General features: G+C 36.7%; 1 protein-coding gene across 1 annotated transcript in view; it reads right to left on the minus strand.

Moving 5' to 3' along the window:
* Window positions 1-2,972: 2,972 nt before the first annotated feature.
* Window positions 2,973-25,346, minus strand: part of dchs2 (dachsous cadherin-related 2) — a 39,593-nt gene continuing 17,219 nt past the window's right edge. Inside the window, exons 6-21 of the mRNA XM_016559894.1 lie at window positions 23,361-24,389; window positions 22,706-22,893; window positions 19,804-19,900; window positions 19,522-19,679; window positions 17,640-18,480; window positions 16,519-16,758; window positions 13,353-13,487; window positions 12,668-12,877; window positions 9,316-10,170; window positions 9,021-9,134; window positions 7,238-7,449; window positions 6,854-7,005; window positions 6,640-6,770; window positions 6,209-6,495; window positions 5,891-6,032; window positions 2,973-5,707 (exon numbers count right to left, since the gene is read on the minus strand). Of these exons, the coding sequence (XP_016415380.1) occupies window positions 3,111-5,707; window positions 5,891-6,032; window positions 6,209-6,495; window positions 6,640-6,770; window positions 6,854-7,005; window positions 7,238-7,449; window positions 9,021-9,134; window positions 9,316-10,170; window positions 12,668-12,877; window positions 13,353-13,487; window positions 16,519-16,758; window positions 17,640-18,480; window positions 19,522-19,679; window positions 19,804-19,900; window positions 22,706-22,893; window positions 23,361-24,389 (7,388 nt within the window). The 3' untranslated portion in view covers window positions 2,973-3,110. The remainder of the gene's footprint in view (window positions 5,708-5,890; window positions 6,033-6,208; window positions 6,496-6,639; window positions 6,771-6,853; window positions 7,006-7,237; window positions 7,450-9,020; window positions 9,135-9,315; window positions 10,171-12,667; window positions 12,878-13,352; window positions 13,488-16,518; window positions 16,759-17,639; window positions 18,481-19,521; window positions 19,680-19,803; window positions 19,901-22,705; window positions 22,894-23,360; window positions 24,390-25,346) is intronic.

Here is a 25,346-nt window from a genome sequence, read left to right on the forward strand (position 1 = left end):
TTGTGCATAAAAATAAGGCATTCCTCTTGCCATCTTCCCAAGGTCCAAAGAGTGATTTGGAGCACATCTGAAAATCATAGAGTTGGTGTTCCACATGTTTTTGATAAGGCCTGATGCAAACAACAGAATGTGAGAGAAGCTGAGGCCTATTGTACAAAAATACATTAAAAAGTCATAGAGGATATGCACAGAGATTTAATGTATTCACAGTCACAAAAAAAAATAAAAAATACTTCAGCTTTTAACTTTGTGATAATCATACATGTATATTATGTACACAATTAATATAAAAAAAAGTCTGTTTCGTTTGTAAATCTATTGTAGGATGACACACAAACCAAAAGATATGCAATTTAGAGCATTATTATTAGGCTATTATTATTATTTATAGCTGTATGTTTTATTTTTTTGAAGTATCATATCTTCATTATTTTCATTTAACTTTTTGTCCACTCACACACACACAAACACACACACACACACAAATAGGCTACATATGCACTTCTTTCAGCTTCAAAATGAGGCCAGAGACCAGCAGACCTACGCAGTGGGCTCAAAGAGAACCAACAAAAATATAGCTCAAATGAACTTGGGGATTTTGGGGCAAACCTTTGACCCAGTCCTTATTTCCCCAAATGTCTGGAATTGTGGAGATTGTTCAGTGATGAATAGACGGCCATAGTTTATGCAGTGCTCTACTGTAGTGCTGAAAGACAGTAAACAGAGAACTGGAGCTGCTGTAAAGTCTGCTGTCTGTCATTTATCTGCATTTAACGCATCATTCTAAGCTGGCTGAAATCTAACACAGATGTGTAGTTTCCATTTTTTCATGTTGGCTGCTTTGTCTTAAAGGCCCGGGAGTTTTGTCGACAAATGGCATGATTTTATCATTTGGGATTGTGAGGTTTGATTTTTACCAACAAGTGTTGGCAAGTGGCTCAAAGCTTGTGTAATAAACTTTTGATGGCTTCTGCACAAGCTGAAATGAAATGAGGGTATTCCAGAGAAGGGTTGGATGGACAGATGAAATCAGAAGTTTCAATGGATGGATTGGATGTATATGGACAGCAAATGTTTAAAACCTTTGGTCTGTAGTGTATTTTATTATGGCGTTTATTTTAAATAAGCAGTACACTTCACACTACACTTTTTTTTTCAGAACCATGACCAAAGATATTTATCCAAGCTCTGCATCATTTGCTCTCCATGTTTAAGTTCCAGACTGCACTGCCTATGGCCATCCATTTTTTATTTTTTTTATTTTAATAATAATACTTATTCCAACAAGTTACATAAAGCAACTTAAAAAGTAAGTTTTTATATTAAACACACAGAGATAAACAAGAAAAGAAATATAGAAGATTCAGTAGTACATGATCAAAGTAGTCAAAGTAGTACATGATGCTGATTATGGATTGCAGGAAAATGAAAAAGGAAACATTCCCAGATGGTTTGTTTTGATGCTTCTGCATGTTTGAACTTGTTTCTCAAGTCTGTCCAAGACTGGAAATGATCCATGTTGTCCACCTTGGAGAACATCTGTACACGTTTAAGAGTATTGCTTCATAGTGTTTTGTTTAAACGCAACATTAAGCCCTATGTAGCATCCTAAAATGGATTTCTTTTTTTTTCCATTTCTTTTTTCAGTAAACAAAAGTTTATTTGTTGTCTTTCAACACCATGGCTAAAACACATGCAAGAAAGTGATGAAATTTCACTGTGGCATGATAAATCATTTATTGATGTGCTCCATGAATTAGTTCTAGAGTTTTAATGAAATGTGTTTATGAGGAGAAAGAAAAACAAGAAATCACGCATGTCTTGCAATGAACTGTATAGTTTCTAAAACACAGTATAGAAAAATTTTAAAACACACACACACACACACACACACACAGAGAGAGAAGGACCTGTAAACCAAGCAAATCAATATAAGTAACAGATTAAAAATCATAACATATTCCAAACTTATTATGACAGCTTTCTTTCTCTGAAGATAGCATGGTTACACTTTGTTGTCAGCCGTTCATTATCGTTAATGTACAGATCTGATAAGGAGAGAAGATTGATTGCTTGTGTCTGGAGTAAAGCATTCAAAGTACATCACATACGTAAGTTGAAATGATGGTTAGAGGTGGGGGTGATTTGTGGGAAATGTGGTCATAGGCTTTTACTGAGTTTGGATTATAGGAGTTGTTAAACTGGCTAAGTCATAGCTGCTACCTCACTCGTGGTTTTGGAGGCCCTTGTCATGATTCTGGAACTTGGAATTGGCAAACAGGTGGCCACATTTAACAACTCAACTATTGGAAAAAAATTCTGTCTCTTCGTTCCAACAAAGCCTTAGTTCCACTTCTTCAAAGTAACACATAAACAAAATATTTGGCCAGCGTATTTTGGTCAGCTTGACACACTGGCTTGAAGAGTCTTGATGTTGAGGTTCATACTTTGCATAAGGCCATTTCTGTAATTTCACTAACTCGCTTAATGTTTTAACATACTGAAAATGCAAGAAGTGAGACAAAATATAATTACTGTGGACATTTTCTCATAACAACAAGCCTGAAAATGTGGGTGGGTCAATACATTGGTGTATCACTAATAACGTAATGTAATCTTATGGGTATTTATAGATACTCCAAAATGTACAATAAAGTGCTTGATTTAACACACACACACACACACACAGAATTTCAGTGTACTTAGAGAGATCCTTGCATAGCTGTCTGTTTCCTAGCCCCCACAATTCAGGATTCTGAAAATATTTGGCAAAATTAAAATGAGATAATGAGAACAACATCTAATTTAAGTGAATCAGCAAAAACAAACAAACAAACAAACAGAAAACAAAAACAAAACAAAATAAAATAAAAAGCTAACATAATACAAATGTTTGTGTGTTGTATTATAGTTATAACTATGGTTATTAGTATTATTTATCAAAAATAAAATAAGTCTCTACAGTCATCTTGATTCATACAATAAACCATTTTCCCCCCCAAAACACTAAAATTCAAATATTACCCTAAAACACAAAAGCACAATGCAACTTAAAGAAGTGAAGATTTTTACATTTGTTTTAAAAAATAAAAAATATTTGAAATACAAGATTACACTTGAATCTCTGCTTCATCCAAGATGTCTCTTGGCAGTGTTGCAATTTTTGTGTAGCATCCCAAACCTGTTTCTGAGACCACTGGAGAGGTACTAGGTGTCCTAACGGTAAGTACTGACAGAGAGGGGGAGAAACTAGGAGTCATTGCTGAATGGGTCAACTCTGTGTTTCTAGTGTGTGTCTTGGTGTATGTGGGCAATCTGACCAGTGGTGATCTTCTATAGGGCATTCTGGGAGGGACAGCACGTATTCCTGGCTGGGCAACTGCTGTGATGAGAGGAGGTGGGTGTAGAAGGCTCTGAGACTCTGGCTCCACATTTCTGGCCCTCATTCCTTCATCTGCAAGCATCCCAATGTCTGTAAAAACAGAGGCCAAAGATTGGAAGCGTGGCTGCCAGTTGAGAAAGTAGTCCCAACTGTAGCTTCCATGTAGCTGTTCCTCAGAGGAAATCAGATTGGTGAGTGAGCCCTCAACTGAACCTTGGTCATCAGACATAGACATGCACCTTCTCATGACTTCCTCCACTTCCTTCATGTTGACCACCTGAGGGAGCATTCCCTCACCCCCTCCTTCATCCTTGAAATTATGGAGACTTTCAGAACTGGGCATGTCCACTATTTGGACCATACCTATATTGGCACTGGAAGATGGGTCTTCATATACCGAGTGGAAGGAAAGTTGGTCTGAGTCCCCAGGGATCCCTGAGTCTGAGAGTTGTGCTGTGACAGAGCTGAGTTGTTTAAAACATGCAAACTTGTTGATCATTTTGATCTCTTGATCTTCAGTAGTCTCTTCCTCAGTAGATCCTCTTCCACTCGAGGTTTTCGAGTTTGAGTTTCTTGAAGGGTTTGGGATATCCATTCTTCCCCGCATGTCTAATGGTTCTTGTAGATCTCGGAGGTTAATACCACTGATACTGCTATGAAGGTTCTCACCTGTTGTTCCTAAAGAGTCAGACTCATGGTTGAGGTTAGCAGATAAGGAAGTTGCTTTCTTTATGGATTTCTCTTTGAACCTGCACCTTAGAACAATGTAAATAAAGCTTATTAAAAGTAGGAGGAACACTATCAATGACACAGTGAAACTGGCAGTGTGGACACTGAGATCAACACTTGTCAGAGGCTTTGCTGAACTGGATATGTTCACAACTACATGGCAGATTGACGTCTTGGAGTCTAGTTTGGGGCTGCTTGCTAGAACAGTCAGGTCCTCTATTGTCTCATTTGAGATGGGGCTTCTTTTCTGATACACAGAGTTTGAGATATATAGGTAGCCAGTTGTTTTGTTGACACTGAAAAATGGGGATGGGTTGACTAAAGAGTATTCCACCAAACCATCCAGACCACCGTCATGATCCATAGCCATCAGCTGGCCTATACTTTGGCCAACCCTGACATTGGTCGGCAGAGAGAAATGGTACACGTTCTGTGTGAAGATGGGGCTGAACTCATCAATGCCTTCAATTTCGATTCGTACTCGTAAGGTTGCCACTTGATCTCCTTTGTCACGTGCCTCAACCACAAAGCAGAATTCACTCTCTCCTTCAAAGTCAAACGTCTGTTTTGTATGGATGTCTCCAGTAAGAGGATCAATACCAAAGGCTTCTTTCTTCTCTGGGTTGGTACTGTCATAATCCACGAAACAGGGGGTTAAAATGGAATAAGTAAGTAGTCCGAAGGTTCCTGCATCTTCATCAACAGCATGCACTGTGCATACATGGGTAAAAGCTGGCAGGTTTTCAGGCACAGAGCAGTTATGGGTGGGGAACATGAAGAATGGGGAATGGTCATTCTCATCCAGTACCAATATGAAAACAACGGCAAAAGATATCTTTTTGTCACTTGGGTTACCATCTGATGCTTGGACTGTTAGGGTAAATTTGCTGTCCTCTTCATAGTCCAGTGTACCATTAACTTCAAGAATGCCTGTTGCAGAGTCCACTCTGATCAGGCCTCTGTTGTTACCTGAGATGATGTTGTACGTTACGGTCCCATTTGCCCCTAGATCAGGATCATAGGCAGAGACATAGATAAGGGCTGTACTTAAGGGGCTGTTCTCAGTGACCTGTGCATGGTATTCTAGACTACTGAAAACAGGTGCATTGTCATTAATGTCAAGGACTTTGACTAACACCACAGTCGAGCTGTTAAGGGGAGGGGTTCCCCTGTCTGTTACAGTCACAGTCAATAAGTAAGTGTCTGTGGCCTCTCGGTTCAGAGTATCACAGAGCACTATTTGGCCAACAGTTCGGCTTTGGGCTTCACCTGGAATGCTAACAACTTCAAGGCAGAACCGCCTCTCGTCATTTCCACCTACGATTGCATACTCCAAATGGGTGTTCTTATTTGAGTAGTCCTTGTCCTCTGCGAAGAGAGTGAGGAGAGTGCTTCCAACAGATGCATCCTCAGGAACACTCACCTCGTATGAGTTCTGCGTGAAGAACGGGGCATTATCATTAAAGTCCACCACCTCTATGTCCACAGAAGTGACACTAAATAGGTTTGGGTCACCACTGTCACGTGCCTCCACCAGTAACCGTAACATGTTTCCATTTGCAACATAGCTCAGAGGCTTGTTGGTAAACACTGAACCTGTAGGCAGCATAAAATTCACAATAATTCTTATTTTACAAGAATTGTTGAAAAATTATTGTTTTATTTTTATATCAAGATGCACTAAATACTACTATTTATACTACTATTTCTGTCATCTAGTGAGTTAAAATTTCTTGTATTACTGTAGTTTGTGAGCGAATAATTTTTGTAGAAAATTACCATTGTCAGGATCAATGTAAAATCCTCTCGCTGGGGAGGAAAGAAGCCTGTAAGAAATTCTTCCATTTTGGCCAGAGTCTTTATCAGTTGCTGATACAGACACAACATATGAGTCTGCTGATGTCTGCTCCGGCAACACAACCTGGATGTGTGTAGCAAAATATGGTCAAGTAAGAAGAGCATAAACAGTGCATAATAGTATCCTACAATACTAATATGCATAATTAGATAATGCACAGCCAGTTGGTCATTATTGCAAAATAAACATAGACAAAGTCATCAAGGCCCCTTACAATAGTTTAATATAATACATTTTACCTGGTATGACTCCTGAGAGAAGACTGGAGGGTTATCATTGACATCCAACACCTTGATTGAGATTTCAGCCTCAGTCTGATGGACAGAGTCTGATGCTTCTACTCTCAATGTATGGACAGCTTGATCTTCATAGTCCAGACTTTTAGTTGTGGTAATTACTCCTGAGTACTGGTCAACGGCAAAACTTCTGCTGGTCTGATCCATCTCTATGAATCTGTATGTCGCAGAAGGGCTAAGGTCTACATCATTTACAGTCACTTGTGTGACAATGTAGCCAACAGGAAGATCTGTGCAGATTAAAAGGAACAAATATTTTCAGTATGTTGTTCTTCAACGCATTGAAACTTATTAAATAAAATAAGAAAGTATCAGAATGTCAGAATGCTGGCATTGTACCAGAACAAATACAGATAAAAACACATGTTTCATACTTTCTGCAATGGTCACTGGTTCCATGGATGGAATCATAGGACTATTGTCATTCACATCAACAACCTGGACACGAACAGTGCAGGTGCCTGTAAGGGGAGGACTTCCCATGTCCTCAGCCTGAAGAATTAACCTGTATTGTAAAAAAAAAAATAGAACTTCCTAGCCCTTCAATCGAAAATTAAGTGAAGAAGAAGCCAAGAAGGTGTGTCATACTTGTAGGATGAGACAATTTCTCTGTCTAAGACAGCATTGGTGGCAAGAATCCCACGAACAGAATCGATCACAAATGCATTATTGTGGTTCCCATCCACAATGAAGTAGCTGATCTGCCCATTTACACCACTGTCAGAATCTGTTGCTAACACCTAAAAAATTAAAGGTATGTTAAAATTGGGTCTGGTATGTAAGTTGAAAATCATTTTGGTTTAACTAATGACCATACAGATTCAATTTTTATTCACAGTAGCCACTTATATGATTCTGAAGTTATATAAAGTCTCTTTGTGCTATTGTGTGAATCAGTTTTATATAAAAAGTAATTCCATAAAAAATAATTAACTATCATGGCATTGTGAAACAACAGTGCAAGATTATTACCTGCATGACATAGGTGTTATGAATTTGTCCCTCCCATACAGCTGTTCTATAGTAGCTTTGCTTGAACACTGGAGCATTGTCATTGACGTCCTGTAGAGTGATAGCCACCCTGGCATAGGCTGTTTGGTGTCCGTTTTCAGCCAAAACCACTAGGTGAATTTTGTGCTGTACCTCGAAGTCCATCAGTCTCTGCTCCCTAACTGTGATATCACCTGTCAAGGGGAATATTTCAGAACATAAAAAGCTTGACAATGCCCCTGGATCGCAAACTTCCTACTACAAAACATTTTATACTACAAAGCATGATACTGTTTATTCTTCTACAACAACTGTTCGTTACATTTACTTTCTCAATACTAAAAATATTTGTTAGAAATGCCTAAAAATGAAGGATGCCTGAGTTTTTTTTGTTTTTAAAAAATATATATGTATTATTCTATTGTCAACAAAATGGCCACACACACAAAAAAAGATATTTAAAAAAAAAAAAAGTTTGATTTTTTTTTTGTTATACTGGCATTCTTATTCTTATTCCTCATATTATTATTCATAAAAATAATGTATAATGTACTGGTATATCATCATCATTACAATACCACTAATAATAATAATAATTTATTATTATAAATACAATGACTAAATAATAAAAACAATGGATTTTTAATATATTACATTATTAACAATTATTATTGTTAAATACTTTTTTGACAGGGGTATATGTAGGCATATTATATGCAAAATTATGGTGATAAAATGTATATATATATATATTTTTTTTAATGAGAAAATACTTTTTTTTAACCCTTGTGCGCCAATTTAAAAAAAGTTACAAATAGGTTCATAGAGGACAAAAATGTCCATGTCAAAAAACTGTCATACAAATTTGAAGCTTGGGAGTACAGACTTAAGTTTGGTCTTATTTTAAAGAAGACTTGGCAGATTATGGTTGGAGTTAAAAAAGTTGTAAAAAATTGAAAACAAAAAAGTTATAGAGGTTTAAGTTTATGAAAATGATTTATGAGCAATTTTTTTATATAAAATATATGTTTTATAAAACATTTTGAACTCAAAAATTTATAGAAAATCAAAGCCATAAATCTAAACAAGTTGTGTTCCAAATTTGAGGTTGATATCTCAAAAAATGAGCTTTTAGTAAGATTTTGTTTGGGTGCAGTACCAAACTTTTCCCATTAGATTCCAGCAAAGCTCCACTGGCATACACAGCGGTGGGATTTGTGATTCGCAGTACAGTATAATTTCTCTCTCTCAAACATTACAGGTGCGCACACACATACAAACCACACTCTGACATCCATACCCACACAATTATAGCTGCATACTTTATCCAATTGACCCTATAATAGACTATAATATGCATAAGCAGAAAACAGGAATAAAGCGAGTATTTGCTTTATATGCCAAACTTGGCACCATCTATTAAAAAATAGTAAAATTTTAATTTTGAAGCCTTGCCAACAGAATGAAAGCCTATTAACAAATATTGCATCATTTTATAGTTAAATGGCCCTGGGATTAAAAATTTTTGTCCTTAAGGTCCTGAGAGGAACTATTTTTGTACCTAGTGTAAAATAGATTTATTAAAGGAAATGAGGCTGAAATATTAAAATTCCAATAAAAATACACCTGTGCCAAAATGTATGCAGTTGGCATTAACACAAGCAAAATGATAAAAAAAATAATAAAAAAACCCTGAAAAACACAAAAATGTCCATAAGGTTGCACAAGGGTTAAATTGACACTTTTGAAATATGATGGTTCTCACCTGTAATTGGGTTAATAGTGAAGGCTTCATTTTCATTGCCACTAAAAATACTGTACTTGATCGTTCCTTCATCTGCTGTCAGGTCATGAGCTACAACATTTGCCACCCAAGAACCTTATAATAAGAAGTGGTATACACAAACACAGTCAGTCTAACTTCCACAAATTCTGACCTTCTCAGAAATACAAGCCTCTAATTTGACAACTAAGTAAATCAATTGTGAAATGTCAAAAGAAACCTCTCCAAGGTGAAAAATATCTAAAATCTGTGAGCTAAAAAGTTGCTCAAAGTATACCTGTCTTGCTGTTCTCTGGCATCGTGACTTCATAGAGTTCTTCAGTAAACTGTAACAGTGGCTCTTCTCCGTTAAGCTGAATGAGCACAAGGCAGCTAGAGGTGAGGGAAGGTCTACCTAGATCCGCAGCCCGTATTCGGAGCAGCTTTGTCCCATACACCTCATTACTCAGGGGGGCTTTCAACCTCACAGCTCCAGACTCATCAACCTGAAACATCTCATCTTCGTCTGCTAAGCTAAAAACTACTGTCCCATTGTCTCCTTGGTCTGGATCCTGGGCTGTAACCGTTATGATGGGTCGACTGGGACGTGTGGTTATGGAAGACACTGACACCCGCATGGGCTTGTTAATGCATGCCGGTGAATTGTCGTTAATATCTTCCACTTGTATTGTAACTGTAGCGACTGAGCTGCGTGGACCCTGGCTGCAGCCGTCAGTAGCTACAGCACGGAAAACATGCTGGGAACGAGTTTCACGGTCCAATGGCTTTGTGAGCCTTATCACACCAGTAGAGCCATCAACATAAAAGTTTCCAGAATTTTCCTCCTCCAAGGAGAAGGTCACTACACCATTGGGCCCCTCATCGGGATCCCATGCTATCAGATGTAGGATCTCTGAACCTGCAGGGAGCCCCTCGCTAATGCTGGAACGATAGCTTTTCCGAGTGAACGAGGGGCTGTTATCATTTTCATCTGAGAGGGTGATGTGCAGCAGTACAGTGGAGCTCAGAGCTGGATGCCCATGGTCAGCTGCAGTGATGACGAGCGAGTAGTTGGATCGCTCTTCTCTGTCCAGGATTCTCGTGGTGCTGATTGCTCCAATAACAGCGTCAATGCTGAAACACTCTTTATCTTCTAGTAGACGAAAAAGAGACATAAGCACTGATCCTCACCTTTGGATAGGTTTTTTTTAAGTATACATTTTCATATATACACTACTTTTCAACAGTTTGGGTCAGAAAGATTTTTTTAAAGAAATGAACACTTTTATTCAGCAGGAATAAAATTTATCAAAGAATCCTGTAAATACAGTTTCCACAAAAATATTAAGTAGCCCAACTCTTTTCAACACTGATAATAAAAAGAAATGTTTCTGAAGCTCCAGACTAGCATATTAGAATGATTTCTGATGGATCATGTGATACTAAAGACACTGGAGTAATGGCTGCTGAAAATTCAGCATTGCCATTACAGGAATATATGAAATTTTAAAATATATTAAATTAGAAAATAGCTATTTAAAATTTGTATAATATTTCACAATATACTGTTTTTCCTAATTGGAAGAGGATTAGGGCCAAGCAATATTAAAAAAATAAAACCATCTCGAGATTAAAGTAATTATAATATGAGATTAAACTCGTTAAATTTGAAGAAAAATGTCGAAATAAAATGTTGAGATTAAACTCATTACATTTAGAGAATAAAGTCATTATGTTTCGAGATAAAACTCGTAAAATTTCGAGAAAAAAAGTCGAGACAAAATGTTGAGAATAAAGTCATTGAATTTCGAGAAAAAAAGTCGAGATAAAATGTTGAAAATAAAGTCATTAAATTACAAGAAAAAAGTTGCTAAATTTCGAGAGAAAAAACTTGTTACATTTCGAGAAAAAAGTCGAGAATAAACACACTTGTATCATTAATTTCATCTTGTTGGACAGAGTAGGTAGGTTGGAGAGTAATGCGCAGGGACATAGCGTGTGATGCGATCGACTAGGGTTCGAAACCGTCTTTAGCCGAACTCGCTTTTCTTCCTTTTCTCATAACATATCACATCAGAAAAGTGGAAATCAATTGCTTAACGAGTGTTTAATAATAATGTATTAATTAGGTAGGTTAAGTGTTACTACAGTAAATCCATTGTAAATGGATTAAAAAGTACTCTAATAGGATTGTTGTCTGTGGTTTTTATCGGAGACCTCTGCTCCAAACTCGAACGCTTCTCACAGCGCTGTTTAGTGGATGCCTGATCGAGACCTGCGAGTAAACACATTTGTTCTGAGCTCGCGCTGCGCTGTCTTTAGGCAGAGCTAATAACAGTAGCCGTTATAATAAGTAGCGCTGTACCGCTTTTAGTGCGCTCAAGAAAGCGCATATGAGTTATCAAATTGTTGTCACTCACGTTTTACTGATACATCTGGCCTAATTTTTTTTGCTCTCACCTTGTGTTGACATCGTAAAACTGCATGATTTGTAAATTATGATTGGCGGGCCACATATAATAGCCTACATTTCAATAGACATTTACACTAAGTGAAAATAGCCATTCTATTTACGTTAGGCTATGCAAAAGTAGCAGATCTTTGCAATAAGTGTAAATAGTAGCTAAATAGATGCTATTTATACTGCACCTCAGTATTGTTGTACATAAACAGGATGCAATAATAATGCAAAAATAAAATGATTTTATTCATTAAAATTATTAAATAGGTGCTGCCTTATTAGGACAGCAAAGCCTCCCTAATTAATACATTATTATTAAACACTCGCTAAGCAATTGATTTCCACTTATCTGATGTGATATGTGATGAGAAAAGGAAGAAAAGCGAGTTTGGCTAAAGAGGGTTTCGAACCCTAGTCGATCGTATCACACGCTACGTCCCTTTACTCTCCAACCTACGCCACTGCAGACACTATTTGACTCTGTCCAATGAGATGAAATGAATGACACGAGTGTGTATATTCACGACTTTTTTCTCGAAATTTAACAAGTTTTTTTCTCGAAACACAACGACTTTTTTCTCGTAATTAAATTTTATCCAACATTTTATCCAACTTTTTTCTCGAAATGTAACGACTTTTTTCTCTGAATTTAAAGACTTTATTTTCAACATTTTATCTCGACTTTTCTTCTCGAAATTTAACGATTTTTATCCCGAAACATAATGACGTTATTCTCGAAATTTAATTAGTTTAATCTCAACATTTTATTTCGACGATTTTCTTGAAATTTAACGAGTTTAACCTTGTATTATAATGACTTTAATCTCGAGATGGTTTTTATTTTTTTAATATTGCTTGGCCCTAATCCTCTTCCGTAGTTTTTATTTTTTTTTAAAATTTTTTTTTATAAAAATGCAGCCTTGATGAGCAAAAGCAAATTCTTTTAAAAACATTAAAAAATCTTACCAACCTTAAACTTTTGACTAGCAGTGTGTTTTATAAATGTACAAGTTGTTTGCACATTAAGTAGCAAATACAAATTTGGACTCTAAAATCCCAATATATCAAGCAGGCATTAGAAATGGTTCAACAAACCATTATAGTGAAATTACTTTTTTTCATTGAATAATTATTTTTAAACACAAATGCATATATGTGTTAAATTATAAGGCCAAATGAAATTGCTTACCTTCTATGAAGTACTGAATGGTTCCATTTAGTCCATTATCAATATCTGAGGCCTGGAGGATGTGAATGACTCCTGGTGGCAAGTTCTCTGGGATAACTATGTGCAAGTCAAGCTGAGAAAATTCTGGAGTGTTGTCGTTATCATCCAGGACAGAGCACAGGACCGTGGCAGTGCTGGACAGAGACGGAGTCCCACTGTCCTCTGCCTGAACTGTAAAGCAGACAAAAACACATAAGGAGGTGACCATATTATGTTAAGATTTTGTAATGAGCATGCAAAAACTGCCAATATGTCCTGAAACAAAGAAAAACAAATCGGCTTAAAAGGGTTATTAAAGTTAACTGAAACTAAACATTTTCTTTTCCTAAAATAAACATGAACTAAAATTTATTTAATTCACCATGAATGATTTCATTCACCATTCATTCATTTCCCATGCATATAGCCCTATTCCAACCAATTACAATTCTACAAACAATATTAATACAGCATAAAATGTACTGGTTAATGTATAATTTAAGCACGAAAAGAAAACAAATAATGAAAAGATAAAAAAAACCCTGCACCATTCAAAACATGCATGTTAAAGGAAGTAAATAGTGGTCTGTGCATGATTTTGGTGCTTGTTTTCTGGAGAGATGAGTGAGCTGAGGGAGGGAGGATGCAGGCAGACGGTAGATCTCACCTCTGAGAGTAAAACTGGATTGGATCTCTCTGTCTAGCCGAGTGGAGGTGCTGATCTGACCAGTGTGGGAGTTTATCGTAAAGAGCTCATATCCAGGACCAGGTAACAAGCTGTAGCTAACAGCAGAATTTGCCTCTGTGGGAAATATACACACACTCTTCACAGATTGGTCATCAGATTAAGAAGTTCATGATTATGACTGCATGACATCATGACAGAGAGTCTTACTATTGTATCGTACCACTGTATTAGTAATTGGCTTTTTAATGTGTGTTTTCCTTCACTTTCATGTTGAGGGTGCCAACAAATACAGAAATGATGAGTGTTTGACAGCTGAATGAGGTCTGTTTACCATCTTGTCTGGCAAAGTGCTATTTCTGAGCTTCTTATCTGATCTCTGAATTGAAAACAGCACTAAAGAAAAAAATCCTACATTTAACAGAATTGCCAAGAAAATACAAAGGAAAAGTAGGCAAAAACGAGACAAAAGAGCTGGCCTGGAATACAACCAACACACTGGTGGAGAATTTGGTCTATGTAGAGCAGAAGTGTGAAAATAAACACACACACACACACACACACACACACACTGTCAGACAAAAACACATTTATATCAAACACACACAGTGTGCTTCCACACTGACACTCATTCAGACACACTTACAGATATATACAGACATGGGACAATGACAAACAGTTTTTGGTTTCGAAAAACCTTTCTAGGTAACACTTTATTTTGATAGTCCACTTTTGACATTCTACTAACTATAAGTAACTTTGTTTCTACTGACTATCAGGGTTGGGAAGGTTTTAAAATGTATTTCAATACAGATTATGAAACACATGCTTTAAAAAAAGTAATTTGTAACATTTCATTAGATTACAAAAGTTTTTTAACTAACTAATCTAAATTATATTTTTATATTTACAGGGTAAATTGTACTTATTTTTCTTCTGGAAATATTAGTATTGTTAGTATTAGTATATGTTAGTATTAGCTTCTGAAGGACAGTACTAAATGAAAAAAGATCTTTAAATAAAATAAGAAAAATGTCCACATTATCCTGTTCAAAAGTTTACACCCCCTGCTCTTAATGCACTGTTTCTTTCTTGAGCATCAGAACATGTTTGAACCTTTTGTAATAGTTGTGTATGAGTCCCTTAATTGTCCTTTGTGTGAGAAGATGGAACTCAAAATCATACAGGCATTGTTGGAAAGGGTTCAAATATGCAGAAGATACTGGAAAACCAAAGAATGTCCAGAACCTGGAGGATTTTTCTGAAGAATAGCGGGCAGTTTAACTGCTCAGGACAAACAAGGGATTCACAAACAAAAAAAATTAAAACAGTTGTGGATCATTCATGTAATGACAGACAGTTAAGAGTCAAGGATATGTAATTTTTTGGAATCGGCCATTTTAATAAATTCAGTCATTTTGTCTTGTGGAGTATATGTAAACATTTGTTATGTGAAATAGCTTATTTAGGGCAGTACTAAATAAAAATAACATTACATTTTCATGATCCTCTCATTTTGCTAAAATTGTTAAAACTTTGCATATTCTGCAAGGGCTATGAAACTTATGAGCAGAACTTATGAGGATGCTTTTGCAGAGTATCAAACAATCACCAATTGCTGTTTACATTAATTGCCCGTTACAGTTACACGAAAGAAATAGAAATTATGCCACACTAATATATAAAAATGTTTCCCTTTTCAAGAATTTCATTGTTTTTTCTTAGGATATCAGTTGTATCACCTTAACATTTTTTGATTTGTGCTGGCAAACAATATCAACATGAATTTGAATTACAAATCTAAAAATATGCTGTTCATAGAAAAAGTGTATTGCATTTGTAATGTATTTTTAAATAAATGAATAAATTGGACACAAAAATGAGTGTCAGGTCACTGACCCACATGATGACACACACAAACTCAAATAGACACATAAGCTGGAAACTTCACCAGCAGCCACAAACATATATACCAGCTTAATGAGTGTACTAAAATCAAACTGCATTAATGCAACAGCAAGAGACAGTTGAATCAATTACTAACAATATCAATCTTCATCTGATGAACATTTGGCACAGCGGTTTCATGGGGTTTTGGGAGGTTTAACGTAATGGAAGATAAAATCAAAGAAAAACCATAGACCACACTGCTGAAAGGAGTGAATTCTGGGAGAAAAAATAACTGGCCTTTATTAGCACAGATGGCTTGAGTTAGTGAATCATCACACACAATTTCAAATATCCTGCAGGAGGCCTGACTGCTGTTTGAGAATAACGTCAGAAAGCAGAGACAGGCAGACACTGATATTGCGGCTGAGGTTTTTTAAAAGGGCCTGGTAGATTAGTGAATATTTAGACAAGGTACAAGACGCACAGAATAACACACGCCGTGCGAAAAAGAACACAAAGAGCCGTTGATTTATGTTAGCAATCAAGTCTGACGAAACATAATTCAGGTGGATGTATGTTTTTAACAGAAGTCTGCTAACTAAATAAATTTCAAGTCTGATGACCAAGGCCATCTGGACTTCCAGACTGAAATCATGATGGACAAATATGAAAGAAATCCACTACCTTAAGTTACTCATGCTGAAATGTTTTGTATGCTTGAAGCTGCATGGAGACTTGCTTCTGTTACAGAAACATGTAACATGAAACAATAAATGACAATACTATACTATCAGGTAAAGAAAACTATAGATTAATACTATTCAATTCAAACTTCACAAACTGTGTATGTATACTGACGTTCATGAAAGTGGTTATTTCAAAAGCTAAACATTAAGAGAATAATAAGACAAACGTAATGCAGGTGATGTGAACACTCACAGTTCAGTCAAAAATAAAAAAAATGAAAAATAGTAAGACAGCATGATGAAAATTTTGGACATATTGCAGAAACTATGACAATTATAATTAACCCATTAAAAAAAGCATGAAGGAAGTTGGAAGCTTTGTGTAATGCTGTGTCTGGTTATGGCAGCTGCAAGATGAAAACTGTGAGTAACCATACTGCCATCTTGTGGTAATTTCTGCAATAGTGTGAACATCAACTGATATTTCATTGTCAATTTATGTTTTTTTGTTGTTTTTATGTTGTTGAGCTAAAATATTGTAAAGGTCTCATGATGAGATTATGAGGTCATACCTGAATCCAGGTCAACTGCAGTGACTGTGATAATGATCTCTCCGGGTTCTCTGTTCTCCATGATGGTGGTATTGTAAATGTGCTGCTGGAACACAGGAGGATTGTCATTAACATCCAAAATCTTCACTGTGAGCGTCTGAGTAGAGGACAGAGAGGGGATGCCGCTGTCTCTGGCCTGGATAGTGAGAATGTGGACATTCTGGGATTCATAATCCAGGGATAAATTCAGGTACAGATGCCCTGCAAGAGAGAGAGAGAGAGAGATATTATCTATCTATCTATCTATCTATCTATCTATCTATCTTCCAGCAAGGATGCATTAAATTAACTAAAATTGAGAGCACATAGACTTTTACATTGCTAAAAAACAAAAAAACAAACAAAAAAAACACTTTGCAGTTGAACTGTTAAGCAGCTAAACTGTTCTTAACATTAATAATAATAAGAAATGTTTTTGAGCACTAAATCAACATATATTACACTGATTTCTGAAGGATAATGTGAAACTCAAGACTGAAGTAAAATTCAGATTTAAAAAAAAAAAAAAAAAAAAAAAGATTTAAATAGAAAACATTTTCATAAATTGTAATAATATTTAACAATATTAGTGTTTTTATTCAGCCTTGCTGAGCATAAGAGTCTTCTTTTAAAAATATTACAAAATCTTACTGACCCCAAACTATCGAAGGGGAATGTATACATATATGCATGCATATTTGTCACGTTTTTCAACAGAGACAGCTTTATTTTGAATAATGTGTAGTGATCAATCATGCCAAATAAGACCAAGGACATTTTTAACTATCCCCCGGTTTCACAGACAAGACTTAAGCCTAGTCCTTGACTAAAATGTAAGTCTGAGCTGTTTCAACTGAAAGAAACGTGCACTGACTGATCATAAAAAATATATCAGTGCCTTTGTTTTGTCTCAAAAAGCACACCAGTAATGTTTTTTTCTAAGCACGTTTATAAAAATTACTTAAATGTTCTAATTGAACTATGGCCTAATCCTGGCTTAGTCTAAGCCCTGTCTGTGAAACCGGGCCTATATGTCTTTAACTATAAATCCTAGACCTAAATTCATTTACATCCCTAAACCCATACCACAAGAAATCACGTACCTGTGCTTTCCATATGAAAGTAGCCCATCTCATTGCCTGAAATTACACTGTAAATGACATGCCCGTTACTCCCTTCGTCTTCATCTTTGGCCATCACATGATGAACCAAAAGTCCCACCTCGGTGTCCTCTGGGACACAAGCCATTTCAGTGGAGACAAATGTGGGACTATTGTCGTTGATATCCAACAGAATCGCCTGAGCTATGACTGATGTATGTTTCCTATCAGTGGGCTCTTCTGCGTTGTCACTGACAGTCACTCTGAATACAATGTTCTCGGTGTGCTCACGGTCCAACCGTCCATTTGTTTGGACAACTCCAGTGTGAGGGTCGATGTGTAAAGGCAGTCCCTCTACGGCAGGGTCGGGGTCATAGGTCAAAGAATAATAAAGCTCACTGTTACGCAGACTTCCATCACCATCATGTGCATTAAACACATAGACCGCCGTTCCATTGGTAACATCCTCATAAACACCGAACACAACAAAGTTGCCATTACCAGGAAACCAGGGGGTGTGGTCATTGACATCAACAACACTGATCGCCACAAATGCAGTGACATTGAACGTGGGAGGGGCTTCTGCACGTACAACCAGGAAGTAGCGCTGTGTGACTTCGTAGTCCAGGTGTTGTGCCACATAAAGCTCACCACTAGAGCTTTTGATGCCAAACTGCAAACTACCATCACCCTCGACAATAGAATATCGTAATTGCATATCTGGTGCATTAGAAATCCCAAGTGATCCAACGACAGTTCCCAGTTTTACATCTTCCCGCACAGTGAAGTATTCGAGGCTCTGAAAATCCTTTGAGTTTCCATTTTGTTGGTCTAAGGCATAAACCTGGAATAAAAAACAAAATTTGTGTAACTATTCTTAAAAAATGTACGACAAGACACTACAGTTGAATTAGCCTACATGTGTGTTTACTCTCACTGCTCATTATTTGGACTAATAAACATACAAGTGTTTATTTTATTGTACTTCATCTATATGTGTCTGTAGATGTCAATTAAAATACATATAATTAAAGACTGTTTTCTCAAAATGAATTTTTCTCATGCACTGAGCCAGAAATCTCCACTTAATTAGCACCTACATACACCAAACTTTCCAGTTCAATACATATCTATATTCTGAAGGTTTTTGCAGAGGGGTTTGTTCATTTATTATTTACCTGATTTATATGACACCTTATTCCTGAAATCATCATAACTCTATTTGTTCTTTATTTAACTCTATTTGTTCTTTATTTAACTCTATTTATCCTCTATTTAACTCTATTTATCCTTTTAAATAATGCAAATTACCGCATGTTTAGTCCTTAGCCATCTTCAAGAAACGGCTAAAAACACATCTATTCCATCTTTATTTGACCCTCTAACACTAGCTCTCTCTATTATTTTTCTGTTTTATCTACTTGTTTTCTTTTTGTTATATGTATGTGTATATATCCTAAATAATTAGCTTCCAAACAGCCTTCTTTTTTAAATATTTTATAATACTGAGGTGTAGAGTGCAAAACTGGCTGAGTAGACACTGCCAGAATGAGCATCTCATCCATCCTGGCAAACCAAGAGGCTTGTTATTGGTCGGCCTTGCAAAGTTCACAAATGTCAAAAAACTTGAACCTGATAAAAATTTGGTTGGCACAGGAAGTCCTTATTGTGCCAGTTCTCATTGAAATGACTGGATTTCGCACACAAAATTTCACATACAGTATAAATGATAAATGTGGCTGGACATTTTTTTAGATTGTACACAAAAAAGACAAATCAATAAGCAAGTCTTCAGCCCTACTTTGACACACACGCATGCACGCACACACACACACACACACACACACACACAGTGTTGTTATATGCCAGTACCAGCTCCACTAACCTGTATGTGAACAACTGCATTCTCCTCCAGAGGAAAAAGACCATCGTCTGTGGCAACAACTCTCAGGCTGTAGCGCTTCTGTGGGTTTGAGGAGAACCGTGATGTCACCCTGACATCACCATTACGGTAATCAATACTAAAGTGGCCCAGTCGATTATCTAAAAATATAAAGAAAGATTAGACGTCTCATACTAAATCACAATATTTTTCCTTCGAGCAGGGGGATATAAACACAAATGACCCATGAATTAAAAATAAATTGTCCTCTCCTCATCAGTTTACCTTTCATTGTGAACTTGACAGTTCCATTCTCTCCAGCATCCAGGTCTTTAGCAAACATTGTGATTACAACAGAATTCACTGGAATGCCTGCCCACACCTGCACAAAAAGCCACATACACAATTTGCATATTGTATATGCATTTGGTAGATGCCATTATCGAAAGAAATTTACAGTGCATTGAAGTTTTTTTTTTTTTTTTAAGTAGCATTACTCCAGTCTTGATTTGGTGCTCAAGTAACATTTCTTATTATCAATGCTAAGTTGTTAATCTATAGTGAATTTTGTTGAATATAAATTTCACAAGAACAGAATTTGTTTAAAATATTTTTGGTAACAATGTATGTCTTTACTGTCACTTTAGATCCATTTTATGCACTCTTGCTGAATAAAAGCATTGAATTCTTAAAAAAACTTACTGACCTCAGACTTTTGAACATTTGAGTATACATTACAATTAGGGATGCACCGATACCACTTTTTCCAGTACTCGCCCGATACCGATACTTTTATTTTTGGTACTTGCCGATACCGATGCCGATACCTATATTTTTATTACATTTGTAAAATTAAATAATTTAGTTCAGGCAAGAATAAAAAATAAAAAAAAGAGTAAATTCAATATTAGTATACTCACTTTTAGCTCGTAGAATTTAAAGTTTCAACTTATAAGTATATTTTACTTGGAATTGTTTGTTATTTTTTACAAAGATTAAGTAAATATCGAAGTCACGATCCCGTTGTTCCCATCATGCACTTGGACATGAATAATTTTTTTTTTTTGCTGTTTTCGAGATGTATTTACACTGTTTTATGGTTGCTTTTGTTGTTAGGTTAGTAACTTGCTGTTTTGTGACATCTAGAGTTCATTTTCTATTCAAAATGACCCATTCATACTCAAACTGATTGTTACCGTCATTGTGTATCATGTGCCAAGTATTGAGGTCTCTGTGTTCATTTGGTTAATAACTATATTGAGTCAACATATTACCTTAAAAAGAATAAGGAACTGTCTACTTGCTTACATACATGTTTGTAAGTATCACTATCTATAGAATAAAATGATTTTGTGGTGAAGTAAATAATTCAGAAAAACAAATGTAATTTCTACATTAAATAATTTAGTTCAGGCAAGAATAAAAAATAGTTTACAAACCGTGACTGGGTGAAATGTACTTGAGTACTGGAGGGTAAACTTAAAATAATTAAGTAGAAATTACTCATCTAACTGTTATCTGGCCATGTTAACTTATTTATTTTGCTAATTTTATATAACTTAGTTAAGTAGATTTTACTTAATTCCATACTTACATTTTACTTAAAAAAAAGTGTGTGCAAAAACTTCCAAAACAAAAATTAAGTAAATTTACTTGTTTTTTTATAGGTAACTAAGAATTACACAAGCTTCAGTCTGGATCTAGCCCTTACAAAGACCTGAGATGACCGAACACCAACCCCTCAGATGATGCCAACCCTCAGACCACATACAAAACTACCAAATTTTGCTATAAGTTTGATCACAGCATAAAATCATTGCTGTTAATAGTGCTCACCGTCTGTTTGATTACATGACATTAACGAACTGCTTGATTTTTACTGTACATTTCTGCCACATGGACATCAACTCTACATTAAATAATTTAGTTCAGGCAAGAATAAAAAATAAAAAAAAGAGTAAATTCAATATTAGTATACTCACTTTTAGCTCGTAGAATTTAAAGTTTGAACTTATAAGTATATTTTACTTGGAATTGTTTGTTATTTTTACAAAGATTAAGTAAATATCGAAGTCACGATCCCGTTGTTCCCATCATGCACTTGGACATGAATAATTATTTTTTTTGCTGTTTTCGAGATGTATTTACACTGTTTTATGGTTGCTTTTGTTGTTAGGTTAGTAACTTGCTGTTTTGTGACATCTAGAGTTCATTTTCTATTCAAAATGACCCATTCATACTCAAACTGATTGTTACCGTCATTGTGTATCATGTGCCAAGTATTGAGGTCTCTGTGTTCATTTGGTTAATAACTACATTTGAGTCCACATATTACCTTAAAAAGAATAAAGAGCTGTCTTCTTGCTTACTTACATGTTTGTAAGTGAACCACATGCTTTAATTGGCGTTTGTAAGTGAACCTCATGCTTTAATGGCATTATTTTACAGTGCTATGTTGTTTGAGTAAAGTTTACAAACCGTGACTGGGTGAAATGTACTTGAGTATTGGAGGGTAAACTTAAAATAATTAAGTAGAAATTACTCATCTAACTGTTATCTGGCCATGTTAACTTATTTATTTTGCTAATTTTATATAACTTAGTTAAGTAGATTTTACTTAATTCCATACTTACATTTTACTTAAAAAAAAGTGTGTGCAAAAACTTCCAAAACAAAAATTAAGTAAATTTACTTGTTTTTTTATAGGTAACTAAGAATTACACAAGCTTCAGTCTGGATCTAGCCCTTACAAAGACCTGAGATGACCGAACACCAACCCCTCAGATGATGCCAACCCTCAGACCACATACAAAACTACCAAATTTTGCTATAAGTTTGATCACAGCATAAAATCATTGCTGTTAATAGTGCTCACCGTCTGTTTGATTACATGACATTAACGAACTGCTTGATTTTTACTGTACATTTCTGCCACATGGACATCAACTTGAGATAGTCACCACTGATAAGCTATTACTAAATATAATGTAGAAACTTTAATTTTCTGTAAAGCTGCTTTGCAACGATTTGCATCGTGAAAAGCACTATACAAATAAACTTGAATTTAATTGAACTTCTTATGCTCAATGTACATGAACTGTATAATTAACCTGTTAATTTAATTTAAATAAAATCTACAATTATATTTAGTATTGCTTGTGTTTTCTAGAAAAAGTATTATTATGACCTGTACGTTTAGCTCTTTAGTGGCAGGTAGGTGTGTGAACTGTGGGGGGTTATCGTTGACGTCTGTGACAAGGATGTGAACAGTAGTGGTGGTGTTGAGACGTGGTCGACCCTGATCTGTGGCCATCACCCTCAAAACATGTTGTGCCTGCTCCTCACGATCCAAAGCCACCGTGTTTATGATCTCTCCTACAGCCAAAAAAAAAAAAAAGAGAGAGAAATAAGACATTCTTTTATTGCTAGGAAATTTCACAAATAATTACAAAGAAATAGCAAGTAAAACATTGAATTTAATGTGGAAGTTTGAAGTATAAAGACAGAAATAGTATTTTCTTGTCAAATGTATACTCCAATAATCTGTTTTTACAAAGTAGAACATTTTTTATAATGTAGAACAATATCCATAAAGTAAAGGTTAGAAGGTTATTTTATTTAGTATGAATATTTTATTTCAGTTTATTTTAGTTTAGTTTTATTCAAAATACAAAATAATGTAAAACAACAAAAAAATGATTTTCAGCTTTGTCTAAGTCAGCAGAACTGAATGCCTTAATCAAATTTTTTTTTAAAGATTTTTTAAATTAATTTTTAGACAGCTTTTTTTGACAAAGCAGTGCATGAAACATACTATGGAACAAATTTACTGTAATTCTGACCTGTTCTGGGGTTGATGCGAAAGTATTTTCCCTCAGACAGCAAGATGTAGGACAATACTCCATTGTTACGTGAATCTCTGTCTTTAGCTTTTACTGTTCCAATCATCCCATGAGGATACGGTCCCTCCTGCAAACTGAAGAAGTACACATCCCTACTGAACACAGGTGCATTGTCATTCTCATCCTGAACTGTGACAACCACCGTTGCTGTGGCCTCCGTTTTGCCATTTTGTGCCTTTGCACACACACTAAATCTGTAGATGGGTTCAGTTTCGTAGTCAAGACTCTGAGATACAAACATCCATCCAGTCTCTGGGTGGATTCTGAATGGTGGGACTCCAGAGAGGGCTTTAAGAGAGTAAGTAATGATAGGGGGCGCTTTGCCAGGGGTTCCTCCATGCTGGGATCTGGTTCCATAAGCACGTACCTGAATCATTCTAGTGTCTTTTGGAGCGCTTTCTCCAATTTCCACTTGATAAACCAAAGTTTCAAAGGCTAGTGTGTCTTCCACAGAGCCTAAGGAATCCATCTCTATCGCAAGTCGTAACGTAGAGCTCAATGAAGGATGACCCTCATCCTCAGCTATGACATTGAGTTCGTACCTCTGGCTGGAATCTCCTGAGACGTCGCCATTCAGCATGAGAGTCCCAATACGTGGGTGAATGGAAAACAAGTGGCTCTCAGGACGTAACATGTAGTGAATTCTGCCATTAAGGCCGCTGTCAGCGTCGTGGGCATGTGCAATGAAAATTGGCGTGCCTGGAGGAGTGTTATGGGATATGGTGATGTGTTCTGAGGTCTTCTGGAACACAGGAGGGTTGTCATTGACATCAGTGATGGAGATATTGACCTGAGCACTGCTGTAGATAGGAAGGGTTCCCGTGTGGAACTGTATGTTCAGAATAACATAAGAGAGGGACTCGTGGTCCAGTGGCTGGCCAGTGGTGATGATGCCCGACTGGGAATCAATTGAGAAAAGCCGCTGAGGGTCACCTGAGGATATGATGTATGAGACTAGCTCCACTGAATCTGAAATTGCAAGGAAAACGACCAGCAAAATATCATTAATATGACATGAAAAAATAAGATACACAGTAAAAAAAAAATGTTCCCTTTCGATACTACACTCGTACTGCGTCTGCTAGACGCATATGGGAAAAAAGCCTTTTTCTCGTGAACTGAAGCCTTTTTCATTCACGCAGTGAAACTGCACGGCCAGTGGTTCGTGCAGTGTAGTAAAAAAACGTACGAACCAATGGTTAGGCAGCGCAGCTGCACGAGCCTATGTCGACAAAGCCCGCCAAGCCTGCCAAAGCCCGCCAGAATGGGCGGGGCGTCTGGCTATATAAGTGGGCGTTCACCACAGGATTCTCAGATTTCTTCTCCTTCAGCGACGACTTCTATGCTCATCGCTGATCCTGAAAACCTGCTCGCCGTTGACACGCCTTCGCAGCTGGAATCGGGACCTCTCAGCACAGCTGACTTGCTTCTCCGCCGCTACAGCAACGCAGCAGTTCTGGTCCGTTTCCCCTGCCGCCATCCGGCGATTCTGAAAGAGCTTATTTCTAGCAGGTAAGCCCTAAAAGAGCAAATTCTACCGACGTTGTTGCAAATGTCGCGCTGCGAGTGTGGTTCGTGCAGGGAAACTGCACGATGCAGAAGAGCAATAAGTACGTCATCTGTCTGGGCAGACCCCACGCAGAGACTGCTCTCTCACTGAGACGGAATGCTCACTCGAGCATGAGTCTCGCTCTTCTCCACTCGCGGACCGCCTTCACTGGAGGCAGCCCCGCTCTCCCGTTTCTCCTCTCTCAGCGAGCCTCGGAGAGGGAACAGCGGAGTCAGGGAATAAGCAGTTGGTATGACTGATCTCATGCCGGCACTGTGCCTGCGTGCTCTCTCTCCGTTGCACTCGGATCCGCCGCAGAAGGGCAGTGAGCTACGCGCTTACTGAGACAGAATGCTCACTCGAGCATGAGTCTCGCT

Source organism: Sinocyclocheilus rhinocerous, unplaced genomic scaffold (genome assembly GCF_001515625.1).
Source record: "Sinocyclocheilus rhinocerous isolate Xijiao unplaced genomic scaffold, SAMN03320098_v1.1 scaffold1129, whole genome shotgun sequence".
NCBI classification, from domain to species: Eukaryota; Metazoa; Chordata; class Actinopteri; order Cypriniformes; family Cyprinidae; genus Sinocyclocheilus; species Sinocyclocheilus rhinocerous.